Source organism: Schistocerca nitens, chromosome 3 (assembly GCF_023898315.1).
Source record: "Schistocerca nitens isolate TAMUIC-IGC-003100 chromosome 3, iqSchNite1.1, whole genome shotgun sequence".
Lineage (NCBI taxonomy): Eukaryota > Metazoa > Arthropoda > Insecta > Orthoptera > Acrididae > Schistocerca > Schistocerca nitens.
The window spans coordinates 445,398,456-445,422,829 of NC_064616.1; the positions used below are offsets into that span (position 1 = coordinate 445,398,456).

A 24,374-nucleotide genomic window follows, 5' to 3' on the forward strand; every position below is an offset into this window, starting at 1 on the left:
AGCATAGTTAACTGAGTCCTGCATGTATGTATGCAAAACCGGTTCATCCATCGACTGCTGAACCATCAGTGTATACCACTCCCAAAACCAGAAATGCATTGAATACAGCTGGAAACAGGTGGCAAAACACCAGGGGTCAACTGAATCTTTTGGTCCAAAGGATAAATCGAGACAGGTCCGACATCGGGCAATAACTCCCTGACAAGAGGCAACTGTGGGGAAGTTGGAGTTCAGAGCAGACTCTCTATAGTCGAACTGCACTTGTGAACCCAATTCTGAGTCTCTGTCACTGGAGGTGGATCTCCCTACTAGGAAAAAGGACACAGTAGTTTGGAGGCTTACGGGAGCTGCAAATATATATAGCATAATTGAGTAGCTGTTGCTGATGCCTGTTCCATAATAAAGGGACCCCAGTCTCCACAAGTAGGCTTTCACAGGGCTAGCTCGAAAGGCTCCTGCTGCAAGTTTGACGCCACAGTGGCGTATCGGCACCAGTGACCGCAATGCTGAGGGCAATGTCGAATCATATGCCAGACTCCCATAATCTAGACTGAACAGGAATAGGGCTTTGTAAAGCCACAGAAGGATAGTGAAGTCTGCACCCAAACTAGTGTTCCTGAAGCAGCAAAATGTATGAAGGTGTAGCCAGCATCTTTGCTTAAGCTGGTGAAGATGGGCAAGCCATGTCAGCCGGGCATCGAAGAGCAGTTCCGAAAAGCAGTAAGTCTCCACCACACTGAATAATTGGTCATTGAGGTCATGTCCTGGTTGTGGATTAACAGTATGATGGTGATAGAATTTCATCTGAAGCGCATGACACAAGTCTCGGTGGCTGAAAACTGAAAGATGTGGGTGAGGGCCTTTTGAATGGCGCCTGCAGTTGGCATTCAGCAACACCCACACTAGAGGAGCAACAGTAAAAGCAAAAACCATTGGCATATGAGGAGGGTGATACGGAAGATCTCACAGCTGCTGCTAGAACATTGAGGGCTACTTGGAGGAGAGGGACACTCAATACCGAGCACTCTGGGAACCCATTCTCTTTCAATATGGAGGTACAGGTTGACAAGAAGTTCTGGACAAAAATTGGAACTGGGCCTCCGAGAACTCACATCAGATAGCGAGTGTGTGGTGTTGCCATGTGATGTCACAAGCCTTTTGCAGGTTGAAGACAGCAATACGGTGTTGATGCCAGTCAAAAGCAATCTGGATGGCAGACTCCAGGCAAACCAAATTATCAGCAGTGCAACGACCTTGGAGAAAACCACACTAGGAGGGAGCCAGAAGGCTTTGAGACTCATGGAGTCAAAACTGCCACTGGCTCACCACATGTTCAAGCAAGTTGTCCATCTCTAGGCGGTGCTTACCTAGCTCCAGTACTGGGACGATGGTGCTTTCTCACCCTTGAGATGGGAACTCACCCTCACTCCTGATACCCAAGACCAAGAAGCTATGTCCATGAATCAGCATGTTTTTAAAAAGCATCATTTCTGTGAAACTCAACTTGCCCTTTTCTCACAAGAAAAATAAACTATGAATGAAGGGCAACTGGCTGATTCCATATTTCTAGATTTCTGGAAAGCATTTGACACGGTGCCCCATCACAGGCTGTTAAAAAAAGGTATGAGCATACGGAATAGGTTCACACATATGTGAGTGGCTTGAAGACTTCTTAAGTTATAAAACCAAGCTTGTTGTCCTGCACAGCAAGTGGCCATCAGAGACAAAGGTATTGGCAGGAGAGGCCCAGGGAAGTGCGATAGGACCACTATGATTCTCTATATACATAAGTGATTTGGCAGACAAGGTGGACAGCGATCTGTGGTTTTTTACTGATAATGCCGTGGTGTAAAGTAAGGTGTCTAAGTTCAGTGACTGTAGAGGAATACGAGACATCTTAGACAAAATTTCTGGTTGGTGTGACGAAGTTAATGTGGATGAGTATGAAGAACAAACCTGTAATGGTCAGATACAGTATTACTTGTGTCCTGCTTGACACAGTCAAGTCGTTTAAATATCTGGATGTAACGTTGCGCTGGTGCGATGTATTCTTGAGTACAGCTTGAGTGGTCGGGATCAGTACCACATTGGATTGAAGGAAGGCATTGAAGCAATTCAGAGGTGGGCTGCTAGATTCATACCAGTAGGTTTGAACAATACAAGAGTGTTACAGAGAGGCTTCGGGAACTCAAATGGGAATCCCTGCAGGGAAGTCGACATTCTTTTCAAGAAACACTGTTGAGGAAATTTAGAGAACTGGCATTTGAAGCTGACTGCCAAATGATTCTACTGCTGCCAACATACATTGCGTGTTAGGAACATGCAGATAAGATACGAGAAATTAGAGCTTGTACAGAGGCACACAGGCAGTCATTTTTTCCTCTTTCTATTTGGAAGTGGAAAAGGAATGAAAATGAATAATAGTGGTATAGGATACCTTCCTAGCCCTAACGTGGACTGCAGTATCAATGAAAATGTAGACTGGTGATCCACTTTTCATTTTGGAGATGACTGCAAGTTCCCCAAACTTGTCCTTTACAGTCTTTATAAAGAATAGAGACTTTGTGGCCAAAAATGAATCCCCATCTGTCTTTGTGCAAACCAGGTATTGCTTGGGAGGGAGGGAGGGAGGGAGGGACGGAGGGTGGGAGAGGGGAAGGAATTTCTCTTCTGATCTCTTAGCTTTATGTTCCCCCCACAGCGTAGCCAGGGAAGGAAACATTTTGGGGTTGTATCTCTCTGCAATGAACAAGTTCTTTCCTTCTGAAGAGGTAACTGGGGCTGGATAACCATCTGCAGGAGAAAGCTTCATCAGCTTCATTTGTGTCACCCGCCATGGTGCCACCCACTGCGAAAGGGGTCTCTCATCATGGGCACCACCCAGCCTCAGCAACAGCTACTTGGCCAGTAATCCATTGCTCGGAGTCCACATGCCCCAGTCATTATGGGCACGTACTCCGTGGTATACATAGGGCAGTTTCAGCTCGGGCTCTAACAGTGTGATCCCCAAGTTGTCAGGGAGCTACCACTGTGCAGGTACTTGATGCCCCGATATAAAGGCAGAGAGGGAAAGGGAAAGTGGAAGTATAGGCTTGGAGCACAGAAAGTGAAGTAATGCTGCAAAGGCTGGGTCCCTGTGGTAGCCAAGCACATACTCACAAGAATTGTGAGTCCTTGGGGCACGTGCTTTAGTTTGGAGCACTCTTAAACAGCGAAGAAGCTCAGATAACACTAGGTACAGAAAGCTGGTTAAAACCCAGAATTGATAGCAGTGAGACTTATGGGGAAAGTTTAAGATTATATCAAAAGCACAGGCTAATAGTTAATGGAGATGGTGTATTTGCCACTGCAGACAAGAAACTCAAATCCACAGAGATGGAAATTGAAAATGCATAAAAAAAATATCTGTGCAAGACTCAGTATCAATGGTTGGCAACATCTGATCCCTCTATCAACCACCAGATTCATGTCCAGATATACCAGAAAACTTTACAGAAATCTTAAGTTCACCAGTGCCTAAGCTCCCCAATCATACTGTCTACATTAGAGGAGTCTTTCATCATCCAAAAATCCATTGGAAAAATAACAGTTTCATAAGTGGTGAGTATGACGAGACATCCAGCGAAACATTAGTAACCACTTATGCTCATGACAGAAATATATTGGATCTAATAACAACAGACAGACATGTTATACATTTTTCGTGAAAGCCAAAATCGTTTGATTTAAAGACCTTTATTCCAATTACTAGTTTCGACAAAATCGTGTTGACATCTTCAGTTTACTCCACGTGAGGTTGTCAGCGTGGTGTGTAGTTTTAACTCTATAGGTGCTTTGGATGTTGTGCTTTTACCTTCTATTCATCTGATAATCCATCTTGGGGGCATTCTGTTTTATAAATGACAAACCATGTCGAGGTTTTTAATGTATTTACACTTTGTTCTAAAAATGTCGACAACATGTATGTGAACATATATGCAAAGTGTAATACCAATCTGAATATTACAGCACGATTCTTTTGAAACTAGTAATTGGAATAAAGGTCTTTAAATCAAGTGATCTTGGCTTTCACAAAAAATTTATATAAATAGAGATCACCCCAACAACATGTGAAAGTTATAAACAGACATGACCTCTGAGGATTTACACGTAGAAACTTTTATCAGTGACCACAAGGCAGTTGGAGCAACAATGATTACCAAAGTACAATGAAAACACTTAGCAGAATTTATATGTTCAGCAAACTAGATAAAGAGGCAGTATACTCTTATAGAGTAATGCAAGAAAGTCATTTGGTCAGAAGAATCATGTTTCACTCTGTTTCCAACTTCTAGCCTAGTTTATGCCCAAGAGTGAAACAAGACAGGGGTTCAGTGATGATTTAGGCAGCCATATCGTGATATTCCATATGGCTCATGATTAGTCAGTGCATTATTGCCAAGTATTATGTGACCATTTTGGCTGTCATGTCTATCCCATGGTAAAATGTCTGTTCCCCAATGGTAATGCTGTGTTTCAAGACAAGAAGTCCCCTATTTCCACAGCTCACATCATCCAGGACTGGTTTCGTGAGCACAAGGATGTGTGTATCTCCCCTGGCCACCACAGTCACTGGATCTTGACATTATTGGGCCTTTGTGGTCTACTGTGGAGGGAACGAAGCATGACTGCCATCCACCTCCATCAACATTACCTGAAATTGCCGTTATTTTGCAGGAAGTATGGTATAAAAGTCCCTTGAAAACCATACAGGACCTGTATTTGTTTATTAAGAGATGACTAGAAGCTGTTTATTAGTGACAACAGTTTTCCCATGTCATACTAGGCATGGAGATGTGTCGTGTTTTTGGTGTTTCCATATTTTTGTCCACTCCCTGTAGGTGCAAACAGTTCAGAGAAAGCCTAATTACCAAATTTCAAGAACCAGCTTTAAATGATGCATCTAGGAACACACACTCCCGATAAAAAAAAGTAAAGTACCCAGAGAGGGACGAGGAAATGAATGAAACTTCACAGGTTGAAAAGACATGTGATGTTATTTCAGCGATTAAATTATCGAGTCAAATTTACAAAGAGTTTCACAGTATGAGCCCACTTATCAGTATGATGCATACTCTCTGGCCTGCCTGCATGCAATGATTCAATTGGAAACATTGTTATAAGGCCACTATATCCTCTCCCGAGGCAAGCTGGACCACAACTGTTTTAACTGGTCCTTGATATCCTCGCTACTGGCACTGGGACAGAGCTGATGTCCAAGCTGGTCCCACACACGTTATACCATGGACAGAATTGGGGATCTTCCTAGCTACAGCAGTGTCTCAACATCACACAGCCAGTTCATAGACCCATGTTCCATGTGTGAACAAACATTGTCCTATTGAAAAATTGCACGAGACTGTTTCACAATAGGTAACACAGGAGTGTGCAGGATGTCCGTGACATACCATTTTACCATTAGAGTTCTTTCAGTCATTAGTTACCGTGATATGAAGTCATACCCGGTGGCTCCCCTCACTATGGCATCACTGCGCCTCTCCAACATAGTGGAAATTCGGCACATCTCCCCATGCCGATGCCATACCCACTGGCTACAGTCAACCAGAGTAGTGCGGAACTGTGATTAATCACTGAACACAATATGATGGCAGTCATCATCAATCCATGCTTCACAATCACAGCACCACTCAGAAAACAGCTGTTTTTGGTTGTCTGAATGGCAGTCTAAACACGAGACAGCAACTGTCTAGCCCAAATGCTGCTTGTCCTCGACAAATGGTACAAGATGAAACAGTGTGTCCATTGCTTGTACTCAGGTGGCAGATGCCGATGTGACAGGGTTACGCCATGCTTGGTTCACAACAGGGTAACATTCCCTTATGATAATCAGTGCCCTCACATCCCACGCTGTCCAACATCAGGCCATTGTCACATTCAAATGTCCCACAAATCTGGATATTGCACTACTTGACTAGTCAGCCAAACAGAGGCCCACGGTGAGGCCACTTTCAAGCTGTCATGTGCTGATAATGTTGTCTCATACAAATATGCCGGATCCCAATGCCCTTCACAGTGATCGCTCACCATCTGATGCTGTTCACACCTCTTATATATCCCACCAGGCCTGGAAACGTTATTAAACATGAACAGCATTAATGCACTCTGGTAGCCATTCCACCAGTCACTCTTATCATTTACATACCCGATGATGGGGATGTATTTGTACAATGTAAGATTGACATCCGACCATGTTTTCTGGGTGCTTCACTTTTTGTCAGGCAGTGTGTTTACTATGTATCACTCCCATAGGGACCATGAAGGGATAATTAGATTACATACAGGGCGCAGGAACGGATTTAAACAGCCATTATCTGCATGCTCCGTATGTGAACAGAATGGAAAAAACCCCTAGTAACTGGTACAAAGGGAAGTACCCCTCAGCAAGCACTTCACAGTGGTTTGCAGAGTGGGTGGTAGTAGATTTAAATACAGACGTAGAAAACTAATCCGGTTCTAGAAATAAGAAGCAAGCATGGTTTGCGAACAAACGAAAAGCAATGGCTCACAAGACTGCATATCTATCGCCAAGAGGGAAGCTGTCCAATCAAAAGAACCCCACACTGAGAATGAACAGATCGATAATTGGTTTGGTTTTGTTTTGCTTTAGGGCGCAAAAACATTTCTGGGGTCATATGCGCCCAAGTCAAAACTATAGAACACGAAGACAGACAGGAGTTAAAAAACGACTATATGTCAGTACCAACTGACTTAATAGAAGACAGCTAGAAACAGGCACATGGAAAGAGGGTTAGACACCATGCAGAAATGATAAAAAGTAAAATGTGATCGACAGCCCGCACGTCATTTGCTAAAACGGCTGAAAACTCAGACGGCAAACCCAAGTGTGAACGTAAATGGTTAAAAAATGGGCATTCCATCAGGAAGTGGTGAACAGTTAAAACTCGGGCGCAATGTGTACAAAGTGGTGGGGTAGCACCACTTATCAAATGACGATGGCTAAAAAGGCAGTGCCCAATATGCAGCCTACTTAAAATGACCTCCTCCCAGCGGGAGGGCCAGTAGGAGGTCGTCCAAGCCGCTGGGAGAGGCTTAATAAACCAGAGCTTATTCCCGTGAAGGAAGGACCATTGGCAATGCCAAAGGGACACCACCTTCTGACAGACGGCAACACAGGGATCATCGGAGGGAATACAGGAACTCAAGGGCTGAGGTACGAGGACTGCAGCCTCGGCAGCAGCATCAGCAGCCTCGTTTCCTGGCAGACTGACATGACCAGGAACCCACAGAAACATCACTCTGGCTCAACCAAGAGTGAGCAAGTGACAGTTTTCATGGACCCGCTGCACTAAGGGATGGGTGGTGTACAGCGTACACAACACTTTGAAGGGCGCCGAGTGAGTCTGAGCAGAAGACACAACTGCAAAGGCTGTGTCGCCAGATGTACTCCATGGCCTGATACAGGGCGAAGAGCTCAGCTATATATATACTGAGCAGTGTGCCAGAAGCCAATATCGAAATACAGGTGCCAATCATGAAGGCATATGCGACCTCACGATCAGTCCAAGAGCCATCAATGTAAACAAAGGTACTATCGCAAAGTTCCACGCGAATGCTGTGAAACAAAAGGTGATAGACCGAAGCTGGAGTAGTGTCTTTAGGAAGCGAATGAAGGCCAAGGTAAACATGGGCCGCTTCATGAAGCCAAGGTGGTGAAGGGTTCACACCCAGCGGAACAGTTGCAGGTAGTGTGAAGTTAAGCTGCCATAGCTAGTGCTGAAAGTGGACTCCACGAGGTAATGGAGAAGAGGGATGCTCCCCATACTGGCAATCAAATGGCATGCATACCTGCTGAGGAGAAAGTCACGGCCGTAGGACAGTGGTAGTTCAGCAGCTTCAGCATAAAAACTCTCAACCGGACTAGTGTAAACGGCGCCCGTGGCCAACCAGACGCCATGACGGTGGATAGTGTTGAGACGGCGTAAGAGGGATGGACATGCACATGCATAAACAAAACAACCATAGTTATATTTCGAACAGAGAAGGGATCGGTACAAATGGTGGAGGGTGGTTCGATAGGCACCCCAGGAAGTACCATTGAGGACACATAAGACACTGAGGAGCCGCATACAGTGGGCTGCCAGGTAAGACACATGGGAGGACCAAGAGAGTTTCCTATCAAGCATGAGCCCCAGGAATTTCATAGTTCAACGAATGGAAGGGCAACAGGCCCAAGGTGTAAAGATGATGGGAGAAACCAACTGCGTCGCCAGAAATTCATACAGACGGTTTTGTCAGTGGAAAAGCGTAAACCATTTTCGATGCTCCAGGAGTAAAGACAATCAAGACAACTCTGAAGGCACCACTCAGTGAGACAGGTCAATGGAGATCTGCAATAGATGGCAAAACCGTCGACAAAAAGAGAGCCAGAGATGCCCGGCGGGAGACAGGCCATTATAGGGTTAATCACGATAGCAAAGAGGACGCCGCTCACGACATAACACTGAGGCACACCGTTTTCCTGGATAAAGCTGTCCGAAAAGGCAGAACCCACATGCGCCTTGAAACTCGGTCTTTTAAAAATGCTTCAAGGAAACAGGGCAGTCGATAACGGAAGCCCCACATGTAAAGAATACGGAGGATACCAGTTCTCCAGCAGGTGACGTAGGCCTTCTCCAAATCAAAAAACACGGCCACAGTCTGGGACTTCTGCAGAAAACCATTCATGGCATGAGTAGACAAAGTAACGAGATGGTCAACTGCAGAACACCGCACTCGAAATCCACACTGTGCATTCGTCAGTAAATTGCGAGACTCAAGCCACCATATCAGCTAGGCATGAATCATATGTTCCATCACCTTGCAAACGCAGCTGGTAAGAGAGATGGGGCAGTAGCTAGAAGGAAGGTTTCAACCCTTCCCGGGCTTGCTTATAGGTATAGCGGTAGCTTCACACCAGTGTCCAGGAAATGTGCTCTCGGCCCAGATGCGGTTGTACGTGTTAAGCAGAAACTGCTTGCCTGCAACAGAAAGGTGCTGCAACATCTGAATGTGGATGGCATCTGGCCCTGGGGTGGAGGATCGGGATGAACAGAGTGCATGATCTAGCTCCCTCATAGTAAAGGCGACATTGTAGCACTCACAATTCGGAGAAGAGAAGGGAATCGCCCAAGCCTCCTCCGCTTGTTTACGATGGAGGAAGGCAGGGCGATAGTGGGAAGGGCTCGAAATGTCCACAAAATGGCGGCCCAAGGTGTGGGAAATCGCAATAGTGTCCATGATGACATCATCTGTTACTGTCAGGCCAGAAATTGGGGAATAGATCTTGGTCCCAGAGGTTGGCCCACATGACAGAGGAAGGGGAACTGTTAAAAGAACTAGTGAAGAAGTAGAGCTAGCTCTTTTGCTATGCTGAAGAACACGATGACACATGGCACACACCCGTTTATACTGAATGCAGTTTGCCATGTAGGATGACGTTTAGAAACATGGAGAGCACGTCTCCGTGCGCAAATTGCATCACAACATGTCTCAGTCCACCAAGAGACTGGCACACAATGTAGTAAAGAGGAAGTGCAAGGAGTGGAATGTTCTGCAGCAGTAAGGATAATGTTTGTAAGATATTCCACCTGGTCATCACAACTGGGGAAATCTTGTTCTTCGAAGGTTGCCAAGGAGGAGTAAAGCTGCCAGTCAGCCCTAGTAAGCTGCCATTTGGGCATGCAGGTGGATGGGGTAGGAGTCAGCAAACAGATAGCTCATGGGAAATGGTCGCTCGAGTAGGTGTCAGAAAGAACGGACCACTCAAGACAACGGGCAAGCTGGGCAGTGCAGAAGGATAGGTCCAAATGGAAACAGGTGTGCGAGGAGTTTGAAAGGAAAGTGGGTGCCCCAGTGTAAAGGCCTTGCAAATGACTGGGTAAGGCACTTTTTCCTTTACCCGGATCTCTTGGACAGCCCGCTCATGAAGACACACAGGGCAATTCCGAGAGGTGGCGGCACGGCCGCCATTGCAGTTGATACAGTGGGGGAAAGGAGGCGGACAATCGCCCTCGTGCGCATCACTACCACAGATTACACATTTGGCTGGGTGCCGACAAGACGTTCTAGTGTGGTTGAAATGATGATACTGGTAGCAGCGCATCAGGTTTGGAATGTAAGGCTGGACTGTGGTAATTTCATAGCCTGCTTTGATCTTGGACGGGAGCACCACTCTATCAAAGGTCAGAAAAAGAGTGCTGGTGGGCACTAAGGAGGAATCTACCTTTTTCATTACACGATGGACGGCAATGACACCCTGATCAGAGAGGTAATTGCACCACGGGAAGAATTCAAAGTTCTATGGGCCTCGACACGAGCAGGTTAGCTGTGCAGAAGCAAGGCAGCAAGCAGTTGTCGTGCTTGAGAATCAGGAGTAGTCTCCAAGTAAAAGAGAGCAGGGTTTCACAGGGCCGGCAATTGCATCAGCACCTTTCTGAATAATAAACGGATTTACCGTGGTGAAGGACTGACCGTCTTCAGTACGAGAGACCACGAGGAACCATGGTGCAGCGGGAAGGGTCTTTGAATCATTAGCTTCACTACGTTTACATTTTGTAAATGTTGATTGGGAAGATGATTGACTCATTGCGAGAAAATCCCCATGATTGCCAGTGTCTCTGATGGCACACTCCTTCCAACTGGGGACGCCCTTCACAAGGGGGCGCACCCGCCTTAAGTGACTGTTCACACCTCTCAAACACCTGACAAGAGGGATCAATCAGCAATTTGGAAGGTTGCAGCTCAGGCAATCACCCCTGGGCCTGGCCTGTATCAGGGGGTACTTGCAAACCCTACCTGTCAACTGGGGCTGGGAGTTCCGCATTAACCAGTCACCTACTACGCGTCAGATGCATGGGTGGGCCTTCAGGAGTGCACAGGGAGGAAGAAGAAAAAGAGGAACCTCAAATGCTGAAGTGGAGGAACCAGAGGAGAAGAGAAACAAAGGCGAGACTGTTCTTACATCAGCGACAGACAATGCAGAACATTCCCAATAACACCCCAGACGTTTTCCCCAAGGGAGGGGAAAAAGAATAGCAAGAGGATAGACACACAGCACAGAAGCTAAAAAATGCTGCAAAGGCTGGGGCCCCATGGCAGCCAAGCACAAACCCACCAAAGAGTGGTGACCCCCCTGGGGGGAGATCAATCATGATTAGGTAGTAAGAGTTATGAGATCATGGCTTTACTCTGAGCAATGAAACAAAATTTTCAGAACTGTACAAACAAAACCTATGAGATAGCAGCCAAATTCGTTACTGAACTTTCAAATATTATTGTGAATAAATTCCTGTCACCAAAGAACCCTATTAAGAGAGTATGGTGGTGGTGGTGGTGGTGGTGGTGGTGGTGGTGGTGGTTGTTTCAGGGAACTCAGCTGCAGGGTTGTAAGAGTCCTTACAGAATATAATGTAAATGCTTGATGAAAATGAAGTCTTTACCAATCAGCAATCTTCTTGTGGTGATGATCCATGGACACGTAATAGGGACTATAAAGACTGTCAGGCAAATGACAACAGACAGTGGTTGCCGACCATATAAAAATTACAAATGGCAATGAGCTTTTCTACACACACATTCCTCACATCTGAATGGCCATGACACAAAATATAAACTGAAACCAGAGTTAGCTGAAAAAATTGCACTACATCATTCCCTGGTATCTGTAGCTGACCAACCACTAATAAAAATGGGCAGGCTGGCTAGGTAGTAGATTGAGGTGCTCTGATAAACACTCACCAGTTGATACGCAGCAAGGAAAGCAAAGGCATTAAGGATAAAGACACTTCAACTGTCACAATTTTATCAGTAAACCGTTGAAGTATTCGTAATATAGTTCCTGAATTAACTGCCCTCCAGGAAATTTCTCACGCTCAGATTATTCATGGGACCTAGATCTGGCTGAAGCCCGAAGTGGAAAGCTCCAAGATATTTTGACAGTCATGGAATGTATATTGGGAACAAACATTAGGGGCCACAGGAGTTGAAGTGTATATTGCAGTTTACCGATAATGCCGTGTTGTACAGTGAGGTGTCCAGGTTCAGTGACTGTAGGGGAATACGAGACATCTTAGACAAAATTTCTGGTTGGTGTGATGAAGTTAATGTGGATGAGTAGGAAGAACAAACCTGTAATGGTCAGATACAGTATTACTTGTGTCCGGCTTGACACAGTCAAGTCGTTTAAATACCTGGGTGTAACGTTACAAAGAGATATGAGATGGAACAAGCATGTGAGAACTGTGGTAGGGAAGGCAAATGATCGAGTTCGGTTTATTGGGAGAATTTTAGGATAGAGTGGTTCACCTGTAAAGGGGACCTCATATAGGACGCTGGTGCGATGTATTCATGAGTACTGCTTGAGTGTTTGGGATCAGTACCACATCGGATTGAAGGAAGGCATTGAAGCAATTCAGAGGCGGGCTGCTAGATTCATACCAGTAGGTTTGAACAACACAAGAGTGTTACAGAGATGCTTCGGGAACTCAAATGGGAATCCCTGGAGGCAAGCTGATGTTCTTTTCAAGAAACACTGTTGAGGAAATTTAGAGAATCGGCATTTGAAGCTGACTGCCGAATGATTCTACTGCCACCAACATACATTGCGAATAAGGACCACGCAGATAAGATACGAGAAATTAGAGCTCATAAGGAGGCACATTTTCCCCTCTTTCTATTTGCGAATGGCACAGGAAAGGAAATGACTAGTAGTGGTGTGGTATACCCTCCGCTACACACCGTACGGTGGCTTGCGGAGTATCTATGTAGATGTAGATGTACATAAGAGCAAAAACTGTGAGAATAATTAAATGTTGTAGTCTCTTACACTTTCCTGGTGACAAGTTGTCATCTCGTTTTGATGGGTATTCTGCCGGCTGTCTGTGTCTTCCCAACACACTATTTCGATGATGTAACTAAACATATATATCAGGTCTTACTTGATACTGGCTGCATGGCTGATCAAGACCCATATTTATGCCTAGATGGTGTCTGAACTTGTAACTGCCATCTGCTAAGGATCCGGTGTTCCCTCTTTGGTCCGCCCCCACAAGGTGCGCTTTCACACTTCTCCACGTTTCCCTATGCTGTCGGAACTCACTGTGGCTGTCTCCTGCAGTGAAGACCACCTACTGGTGTTTTGCTCCGCATCCGCAAGTCAAGTTCCCTGCAGTATCGCATCACTGCAGGCATTCACTATGCCATCCATGTCTACTATGATTGTCTTTCATAGAGGTGTCAGTCTCCTGGTGTTTCGTACTCAGTCCACACCTGCAAGATGTACTTCCTGGAATCCTACACCGCTCCGGTAGTCCTGTATTACATCCACTTCCACTGCAGCAACCTCTCGCAGCAGAGACCACCATCTAGTGTTGCTCCAATGAGGCGTGATCGCTGAAGTCTAAGGTTGTTGATGTTTTTCCATTTCTTGTCCATGCCCACTGTGGCAGTCTCCCAAAGTGGTGACTGCTGCCTGGTTTCCATATGTGACCTGATCCTGTCATTTACACCTGCAATTGTCTGAGGTTCATTATTGGAGCTGGCACTACTTTTCGGTGGTTCTGTAGCAGCTCACATGCTGGATTCCACGCAGTGCTGAGTTGGTATCCTGCTTCCTAAATGATTCGGGTTTCTGCCATCTTGATTTCAATTGATTCACTGCTGACACTATCTCAGAACCTGCAGGTTTGGGTCAGGATTCTGGTTTTATCATAATCGTAGTGTGTTCATGCTCTAGGCACTGTTCTACTATTCCTGATTTTGTGGCCTCCCCTAGCGTAGTATATCTTTGGCATTCCTTACATCTTATGTCCACTGTTATGGTGATGTGACCAATATGAGACATATAACATGCACAAGATATGTGGTAAATATCAGTTTTTCTTAACCCCACGTCATCTTCAACCGTTCCAAGCAGAGCCCTGATTTTGTTGGTGTACCACACTTTTCATTTCGTGTTTCTTCAGGATTCTACTGATCTTGGAATGGTCAAGGATGATCTGAGGTTAAGAAACCTGGTATTCACAACATAACCCAGGCATGCATGATGTCTTATATTGGGCAAACCACCAGAGCAGTTGACATAAGTTTTAAGGAACACCAAAGACATACTAGTGTAGGGCAGGCCAAAAATCACCAATAGCAGAACACTGCCTGGAGCATGAACACACCATGGATTGTCATAAAACCAGGATCCTGGCAGGATACCAACTCTGCACTACGTGGATTCCAGTGTTTCAACTGCTATGGTAACTCTGGAAAATAAGACTCCAGCTCAAGTATGAACTTTGACAATGGTAGGTGTAACTGACAGGATCACACCATATACAGAGCACCAGGTAACGGCCAATGCCGCAGGAGATGGTCACAGTGTGCGCAGAGGAGATATGTAACAACATCGACAACCTGAGACTTCAGTGATCGCACACCTCACTGGAGCAGACCTGATACAGAACATTGGATGACAGTCTCCACAGCAAAAGAGTGCTGCAGTGCCAACAAATGAAATATGTAACTCCAGCAGCAGTGCGAGACTGCAAGGAGTGCAATGCACAGGTGTGTCACTGCAGGAGGCAGCCGCAGCGGACACGGACAGAATAGGGAACATCAGGAGCAGTGAGGCCCGAACAGAAACACCAGATCGACAGCAGATGGCAGATAGAACTTCAGAAACCTCCCATGCATAAATAATATGGGACCCAGTCGGCCAGTCTTTGTGTTGGGAAGATGCGGGAGACCAGCAGAACACCCGATCTCAACGAGTTGAAAATGAATCGCCAGGTAAGTCTGAGGATTACATCAAAAGACTCTACAGGGAGGAAATATACCTGAAGATCAATTAACAGCACAGAGGTTGGTAAGCTCACTCAACTTCCTCCTCAGATGCAGAGAAGACGACATGGTTGCTGTATTCGCCAAAATTAAACACCATGTCACATGACCGGTGGCTACCAGGACCCAGCGGCATGCCAGTATTGCCCTGGTAAGGGAATGTGGATGATACATTCACATCCAACACAAAGTTCACCGTGGAGCTATGGAGCTAGAGAAACATGGTCAACTTCCATTCCTGGATCTGCTGGTGAAGAAGAAGATAGATGGTGCCTTCGGCCACAGTGTGTATCGCGCACGCCACACACACACACACACACACACACACACACACACACACACACACACACTTATATCTACAGCCTGAGAGCTGAAATAACCCAGCATGGAAGATTGGGGTGCTTAGAATAGTTGTACACCGAGCCAAGACAGTTTCCAACTGACAGCTCGACAATGGAATTAGAACATCTTCCACGAGAATTCACTGACAACGGATATTCAACCAGGGACATCTAAATAGCATTACATCCCACCAGATGACCTGATACACTGGGAGAGAAACAAGAAGAAGAGACCAGGAAGTTAGCTTTTCTACCATATGCAGGTCCTATCTCTGCAGAGATCAGCAGAATCCTGAAGAAATACGAAATCAAAAGTGTTTTCCACTCACCCAAAAAAACCAAGGCTCTTCCACAGATTATTTGGGTTTAAGAAAACCCGGCATTTACCACGTAGCTTGTGAATGCAGCATGTCTTATATCAGTCAAACCACCAGAACAGTTGACATAATATATAAGGAACACCAAAGAGACAATAGGTTAGGGTAATCCACAAAATCAACAATAGCAGAACACTGCCTGGTCCAGGAACACACCACAGATTATGAGAAAAAGAGTATCCTGGCCCAAAACCCCAGATCCTGGGATAGTGTCATGAATGAATCAACTGAAAACAAGAATCTGGCATTTGAACTGCAACGGAAACACCAGAAAGAAGTTCCCAGCTCCAGTAATGAACCTCAGATAACTGCAGGTGTAAGTGACAGGATCAGACCACATACAGAGCAACATGTGACTGTCACTGCTGTGGGAAAGGGCCACAGCAGTCATGGACAAGATACAGAACAACAACAACCTGACTCCTTAGGGATCACACCTCACAAGAGCAGACCTAATATGGAACACCGGAGGGTGATCTGCACCACAAGATGTTGATGTATCGATAACAGACATAAAATGGAACTCAAACAGCAGCGTGAGATTGCAGGGAGTGTGCCTTGTGGGGTGCGCCTTACAGACACAGTCCAAAGAGGTAACACCCAGTCCAGAGAAGTGAACAGCAGGCGGAAATTCAGGCACCACCCAGTCATAAATATGGAATCCAGGCAGCCAGTCTCGGGAACCACCTGATGAAGACATCAAGTTACAGCATCAAAATATCGTGTCTGAAAGATGCGGACCACTAGCTGAACAGCCAATCTGAATGAGTTGACAAGTCAATGTTGGTTATTAGTTCTGTATGTGGAAATTAAAAATACTTAAACAAAAAGCTGAGGTTCAGTGTAATTATATATGTTGTTCTTGTTGTGGTCTTCAGCCCAAAGATTGGTTTGATGCAGCTCTCCATGCTTCCCTATCCTATGCAAGCCTCTTCATCTCTGAGTAACAACTGCAATGTACATCCTTCTGAATCTGTTTACTGTATTCATCTCTTGGTCTCCCTTTATGATTTTTACCCCTCACAGTTCCCTCCAGCACTAAATAGGTGATCTTTTGATGTCTCAGAGTGTCCTACCAACCGATCCCTTCTTATCATCAGGTTGAGCCACAAATCTTTTCTCTCCAATTCTATTCAGTAGCTCCTCATTAGTTATGTGATGTACCCATCTATTCTTCAACATTCTTTTGTAGCACCATATTTCAAAAGCTTCTACTCTTTTCTTGTCTAAACTGTTTATTGTCCACATTTCACTTCCCTACACGACTACACTCCATCCACATACTTTCAGAAAAGACTTCCCGAGACTTAAATCTTTCTTCAGAAATGCTTTTCTTGCCATCCTCTCTACTTCAACCATCATCAGTTATTTTGCTGCCCACACTGAAAAACTCTTCTACTACTTCAGATGTCTCATTTCCGCATCTAATTCCCTCAGCATCACCTTCTTTAATTAAGACTACATTTCACTATCCTGGTTTTGCTTTTGCTGATGTCCATCTTATATCCTCTTTCCAAGAGACTGTCCATTCCGTTCAATTGCTCTTCCAATTCCTTTGCTGTCCCTGACAGAATTACAATGTCATTAGCAAACCTCAAAGTTTTTGCTTCTTCTCCCTGGACTTTAATTTCTACTCCCATTTTTTTCTTTTGTTTCCTTTACTGCTTGCTCAATATACAGATTGACTAACATCAGGGACAGGTTATAACCCTGCCTCACTCCCTTCTCAATCACTGCCTGCCATTCATGCCCCTCAATTCTTACAACTGTCGTCTAATTTCTGAACTAATCGTAAATAGCCTTCCACTCCCTGTATTTTACTCCTGCCACCTTTAAAATTAGAAATAAAGTATTACAGACAACACTGTCAAAAGCCTTCTCCAAGTCTGCAAATGCTATAAACATAGGTGGACCTTCCTGTAACCTACTTTTCATGAGAAGTCGTAGGGTCAGTATTGACTCGCATGTTCCTACATTCCCCCGGAATCCAAATTAATCTTCCCCAAGGTCAGCTTCTACCAGTTTTTCCATTCTTATGTAAAGAATTTGTATTAGTATTTTGCAACCATGATTTATTAAACTGATAGTCTGGTAATTTCACACAGTCAGCACCTGCTTTCTATGTAATTGGAATTATCATATTCTTCTTGAAGTCTGAGGGTATTTTGCCTGTCTCAAACACCTTGGTCAACAGATGGAAGGCTATCAGTAGTGCTGACGGAATGTTGTCTACTCTTTGGGGCCTCGTCTTGACTCCGTCAAATTCCTCACACAGTATCATATCTCCCATCTCATCTTCATCTTGATGTATCAAAAGATAAATGGACACAGTCAAAACCATAAAACTATGATTCAGATAAAAGAGAGAGAAGCCGCCACTCTGAGATGCATTTTTCATTGCTTGTTAATTTTATAATTAATTTGTAAATAATTTAGAGACTCATTGATTTCAGTATGCTTGACAATGACCATGTGTCGAAATTGTAATCGCAATATATAATATTTTAACAGTCTAAAGGGGAAAGACTACATTCAAAATTAGCCAATGATTTGGGCAGGAGTCTGGACAGCACAAAAACTGTAAAACTCCCTACACTTGGTTCGCTGTTCTTTAAGACAGTGAGCAAACAATTATGAAGACAATTTTTAGCTCTTCTCAGAATATAAAATGTAATCAAGAATAATGTGGTGCAAACAATACTGTTACACCACAAGCACAGCCTACTGGTGGGTCCTGTGGCTGGAAGGGGTACCTATGTACCCAATTCTCAGTTGTGTTAAAGCCACTTCTTTCATCTGTTTGGCTGAAACAATATTCAACATGCAAAACTGTAGGATTCACCAGCCATAAGTTGTGCCTTTTATCTTCATCTGCACAGCCTCCCACTGACCTAACTCTCCTCCTCAATCAGGCAATAGCACTCAAGGGGTCAGCACAGGACGGTAAATCACTTTCCTTATATGCATCCATCACTGCCATGTCAGTTTGCTCACTTTCTCATATTCCCACATAGCCTGGTACCCGGTATAATTATAATTCCTTCCCTTGACATATCATCATTTCCTGTAGTGCCATGCACTCTTTCAATTTAAAAAAGTAATTCTATCTCATGCTGTCTAGGCAAAAAGACTCTTGTATCACTGCATCGAGCAATATTAGACTGTCAAGTGTAAAGTGGTACCCACAGAAACCACAATAAAGGCAGCTGAGAAGTTTTCTGGTTTCTAGATTCCAATGTCTTCCCTATACAACTGGTAAGTGCTAGACTGCGATCACTCAGTTGTGAAAGGTCATATGCCAATGGAACTATCCACATATCTCATGGCACAGGTACTTCAATGTGTGATGCTGCCAGCACAACTTGCCACTAGGGATGGTGCAGTCATTTAATTTGTGGCTCGTGCTGACACCAATGGTGCCTGTGACTTGGGTTCTGAGACCATCCACAGTTCTTATGGGTGGCTGGAGAAAGTGGTGAAGACTGCTCATTTCACTTGCAGAGTACAAGCCGAGCTCAAAATTTGCAGTATCATTCCCACAATTGATCAAAGTCCTTTGGTTAGGAGCCATATACCATAAAGACAGGTTCTACGCCATAGGAGAGAAGGTGTTCATAGGAACTGACAAGAATATTGTGTCTATATGCATAGATATTGAGTCCAACTGTAAAGTTATGTAGATGCGAGTTACAGCCACAGTCAAATCAAGATAATCAATGGATGTTTTTACAAATTTCCACTGTAACAGTAATAGAACCATTCACAAAGTCTACGATCAGTAGCACTGATCATGCAGTATTAGCTGGAGGTGATTTTAACCTACCGAATATAGACTAGCACATCCATGAATTCAATGCAGGTGGTACAGACAGTCAGTCTTGTCAAGTAGTTCAGAACACATTTTGCAAAAACTGTGTTGAGCGGCTACTTTGACAAACCACGCGCAATGGAAATATTTTAGACATCATAGCTACAAAAAGGCCTGACTTGATCAACAGTGTCAGTATAGAAACAGGGATTAGTTATCATGGTGTCTCAACAACGATAGTCATAAATCCATCAAAAAGACAAGGAGAGTTTTTATGCTGGAAAGAGAGGATAAGCTGTTGTTAAGACGCAAGTGAGACAATGAATGGACATCACTTAGGTCACATATGATGGACATGGAGAAATTAAGAGCCAAGTATAAAATGATTGTGAATCCTGCTCTGGTGAAGTATGTGCCAATTTAGTGTATTAAGGATGGAGAGAACTCACTGTGTTTTAATAACAAAATTAAGAAAATGCTGATGAAGAGGAGACTATTGAACTCCTGGATCAACAAAGGACACTGCAATGTCAACAGAAAAAGTCAGCAGAAAATTGTGTATCCATAAGAAGACTGATGCACAAAGCAGTCCAAATCTTGCACCGTCATTCATTAGTGAATTATCTTGCTGAAAAACATAAGAAAATTCTGGCCCTATGTAAAATCACAAAGTGGGTCAAAGGATTCTACCCAGACACTCGATCATTCTGGTGCGGCAATAGAAGAAAAGGAAAGCGGAAGTTTCAAATTTCATGTGTAAAGAATCACTTGCACAGGAGGATCATACAGGCATACCATCATGTTACTGTCGCACAGACTCCTGTATGGAGAACATAGAAATAGGTATCCCTGGCATTGAGAAGCAACTGAAAAAGTTGGAAACAAATAAGTCACCTGGTCTTGATAGAATCCCAATTTGGTTTTACACAGAGTAATCTTCGGCAACGGGCACCTTACTTGCATTTGTCACAAATCTCTCGTTCAGCACAAAGTCCCACACAACTGGAAAGTGCAGCTGACCCCTTTATGTGGAAGGGTAAAAGAATGGACACACAATATTACAGACCAATATTGTTAATGTATATAGGTATTTCTCCTTAACTCTGACAGCGTTGCAGAGGCTCTTCAAGTTTATTGGAATAGCACCTCAGTTTCAAATCAATTCCAGATGCCTTTTCAAGTCACAAACATCGATGATGTATATATTCTTAACATCAGTTTACTGCAGAATTCTTGAGCATATTTTGAGACTGAACATATTTACTTGAGGCAAGAAAGAATCTGTCTACAGATCAGAACAGATTTAAAAAGCATCCCTCTTGCAAAATTCAGCTTATCCTTTTTTCACATGAAATCCTGCGAACCATGGATGATGGGCTGCAGCTATAATAACAAAAGACAGAATTAGGAAAGATGGAAAACCAACATAGGTTTTTCTTTGAGGAACCACAAACACTTTTGTATGGAGTTAAACAATCCAAAATTTAGATTAGGTTCTCCAGACCAAGATAAGTACCTAGCTGTCTCCTACTGCAAGTCCAGAGAACTGTTAATAGCTCTGTCTCCCTTCGTGCAACAGTGGAGACTGACTGATGCAACATACATACACCAATCACAGTTATAAAGCATTGAACTCTTCGTCATCGTTATCATCAGCAGCAGCAGCAGCAGCAGCAGCAGCAGCCACATTCACTACTGGGTTAAAATCTCCTTCACGCATAACATTCCTTGCACACTACATTAATTGATAACTGAATAGTATCTCAAAAGCTTTGCAGCAAACTAAAACTTGAAAGTCACTACAATCATTGCATGACAGAGAAATGGAAAGGCGGCCATGAATCGTATTTAAATCTTAAACCCATAATTTAACAAAAATAGGCCATGAAGTACAAGCAGTTACCCCGTTTTTCTTAATACGTACATAATTTGTGATCAAGAGGCCGGATTCTCCCAGCAAATATTATGGTAGTAACATTTTCTTAAAGCTATGTTTTATTCAAATTTTATGCACGTAAAAGGTGTACCGCAGTAATTTTGTCTACAGTAAAGTTCTATCACATAATAATGATGCAGACTTACCTAGATTTCTGCACGTCATCGCAGGACGGAAGGCCTAACGGCAGAGCTGGCGGTCGCCCAGAAGACGGTCTTGTTACATTTCGCCTGCTACCTGGCATCACAAGGAAATAATCCGATTTTCCTCCCTTCTGTAAACACGACAAACAATTATCTGTGAGTAAATATTACGCGAGATCATCAACAAAGCATACCGTATTCACAAATGTAAAGAAACTACCTCCCGTATCTTCTTCGTCAGGTTTAAACCGATATCTATTAATATATTCATTAATCCTGCATTCGTTTCACAGGCGCCGATTAAATAATAAAAACAACCAGCTACCGTCGATGACTCCAAATTGTACGCAGTGTTATTACTCTTTAGATGCCAAGATATGTATCGACAGATATTTCGAACACTTGTAGCAGGTGTACCAACATCTGCAACCTACGCATATTTAAGCTTGACATAACAATTCCTCAAATCATAAAGCTAGGCATTACGATTTACGTTTAGGAAAATAGTCAGCATATTATTCCAATCGACTTGGAACGATTAAAACTCTTCAATGAGAGTACGAGACGTAATGAACATTATTACGTCACTTTAAAAATCTCATGAGCATTTTTTTATCTTCTTTCCCTCACCAATGTGTATGTTCTACGAACAATTTCTGTGTGTTAATAGTACAGTGCAAAGTAAATGTAACCAGTTAAAGTCGCAAAAGAGTCTACGTGTTTACGATGTTTAAATTTGCCGCCTTTATCTTAGCGCGAAAACGTCACGTGGCGAGTTTACAACCTTAACCAGCTGCTCCAGCCCTGCATCAATCAATGCAGTTCGTGCTGAAATCAGGCGTTAATGGCACTTACTGAGGAGCCGTTAATTTACAACACTGTCAACACTCACTTGCAAATTAAGATTCACATGCACATTTCCTTCATGTATCTTCCATTTAATCACGCAAAATCCAGGTTCACCTGCAATCGATCCCTTATTGCAACGGGAAGAGGTGGTGGGCGCCTTCCATCTGCTGGATCCCGGGTAAATTTTCTCCTTCGACTGACAGCAGTAGAATGGAAATGAGGCGTGTTGTTCCACCAGCGGCGTAAACTCCACAGTACTGCTATACACAACACAAATGTAAAAAACACACATGATGATGATGTCTCCCGTTCTACCCTAGAACCTTTATTTCTGGAGCTCATTGTAAACACTTGTTACTCTCAGTTCTGACAACAACATTGTATCCACTATCCAGCTATCCACGTTGCTCCAGGAAACAAAATAAAACAAAATAATTGACGTAAGCTGGATGTTGCCAACATATGAATTGATACAAGTGGCGATTGACATTTGAACATCGCCAGTTTGAAAGAGAAACAAACAGAAGACAGAAGAAACCAGTTCCATTGATTTACTTAAAGATCACAAGGAAAGAAAGTATCTTGTAAAAGTTTTGCGAAGCATCATTTATGTCATAACAGAGTAACTGCACTGTGTTAAACATTTGTTGAAATTGTTATCCAGTATATTGTCGTACTTCTTTTTATCGTTCCTCTGTATAGGCATATCTGATTTGTAATGTTGTCTAGGAAGGTTGGGCATTTAGCATATTACAGTTACACATAAATCTTCCGGTTATCTCACACATCGGTAAGTGTCAAACTTTTCAAATGTTAGTCATCTGTGAAGGAAAAAGGGGTAGGAATTATAGTGTAATACTGCCTCCAGTGTTTAAAATGGCCCCGTTAAGGACAGAAAAATATTCTGAGTATAGAAAGAATCAGTCTTCAGCCATTCAGTGAGTAATTGTTTTTATCAGCACTCGTAAATGTCAACCTTTTAGTACTCAACGTGTGTTGGGGACAATATCGTACCATATTAACACGCAAATTTTGGATTCAGTGGTATATCCTTGATCATTCTTGTTCACTACTTAAGCAGATTCTATTTGTAAGTGAATGAAACAAATTAGATGCTCAGTTTTTATTGTTTGGCGTGTTTGTTTAACGCAGAAGCAGAACCTTCTGTAGTTCGGAGAGAAGGTATCACAGTTTAACCGCATGGATTGCAATTGGCGATACAATTAGCGATAAAAAGATTTTAAAAAACTCAAGGCGAGCTCAGTGCCAATGAGGTGTTTGGCTATTGAGTCAAAAAAAGTCAATTGCAGCCTGTCTTCGGGTACCTGTTCCACTTCAGTTATATGGACCATCTCCAGACATTTTGAGCTCCACATGAATCACTTTGTTTTCCTAGGTCTGTGTGAGACTCATATCACACATCTATCTTTTCTTAGCAGCTTCCAAAGATGCAAACAGAAAGATGAATGAATAAACTCAGTAGTATATTTGATGATTCGAATTTGAATGCCCTCAGAACTTTTTCTGAGGACCTGTATCCTGTGGATCAGGCTAAACTTAACGCATTCAATATATTTTGAGCATAATGATGCCGCTGTGCCACAGAGCTGTCACCTCCACAGGAATAACGACTATTGGAGAGAGGGCGAGGGGTATCACGGCTACGTTAGACAGTGATGGCATTTTTCCTCATTTGTTTCACTGGTCACCAGGGTAACAGTTGCTGTTGCAGCACATGGATCTTACTAGATAAGTAATAAGTTTACGTGCCACAATGAGGCAAACATTATAGGCACTCTTACAACTGACCATCCACTTACTCCACCATTTTTATCGGGAAATGTTTCAGTGCACATAATGTGTTATCAGACAGCATTTCCATCTGCCCAGGAGTTCTACTGATTGAGTCTTTCTATATCCAGAGAATATATGCCTACTTAATAGAGAAAAGGACCATTTCCCATTCAGTCCATTTTATACATTGGCTATAATTAACAAGACGACAGTGTTCAGGCTTGGGTTGATCACATTATT

General features: G+C 43.5%; 1 protein-coding gene and 1 long non-coding RNA gene across 4 annotated transcripts in view; one reads left to right on the forward strand and one right to left on the reverse strand.

Moving 5' to 3' along the window:
* LOC126248374 (transmembrane protein 39A) overlaps window positions 1–22,748 on the reverse strand; it is a 194,664-nt gene extending 171,916 nt beyond the window's left edge. For 2 of the 3 annotated variants that reach the window (XM_049949302.1, XM_049949303.1), the window contains exons 1-2: window positions 22,455–22,748; window positions 21,495–21,622 (exon numbers count right to left, since the gene is read on the reverse strand). In XM_049949302.1, the coding sequence (XP_049805259.1) occupies window positions 21,495–21,622; window positions 22,455–22,682 (356 nt within the window). In that variant the 5' untranslated portion in view covers window positions 22,683–22,748. Of the gene's footprint in view, window positions 1–21,494; window positions 21,623–21,711; window positions 21,886–22,454 lie in introns of those variants that run through there. The other variant, XM_049949304.1, reaches the window with a different exon arrangement.
* A 148-nt stretch (window positions 22,749–22,896) lies between these two features.
* LOC126249623 (uncharacterized) overlaps window positions 22,897–24,374 on the forward strand; it is an 86,679-nt gene continuing 85,201 nt past the window's right edge. The window contains exon 1 of the long non-coding RNA XR_007545632.1: window positions 22,897–23,130. This is a non-coding gene — a long non-coding RNA (uncharacterized LOC126249623). The remainder of the gene's footprint in view (window positions 23,131–24,374) is intronic.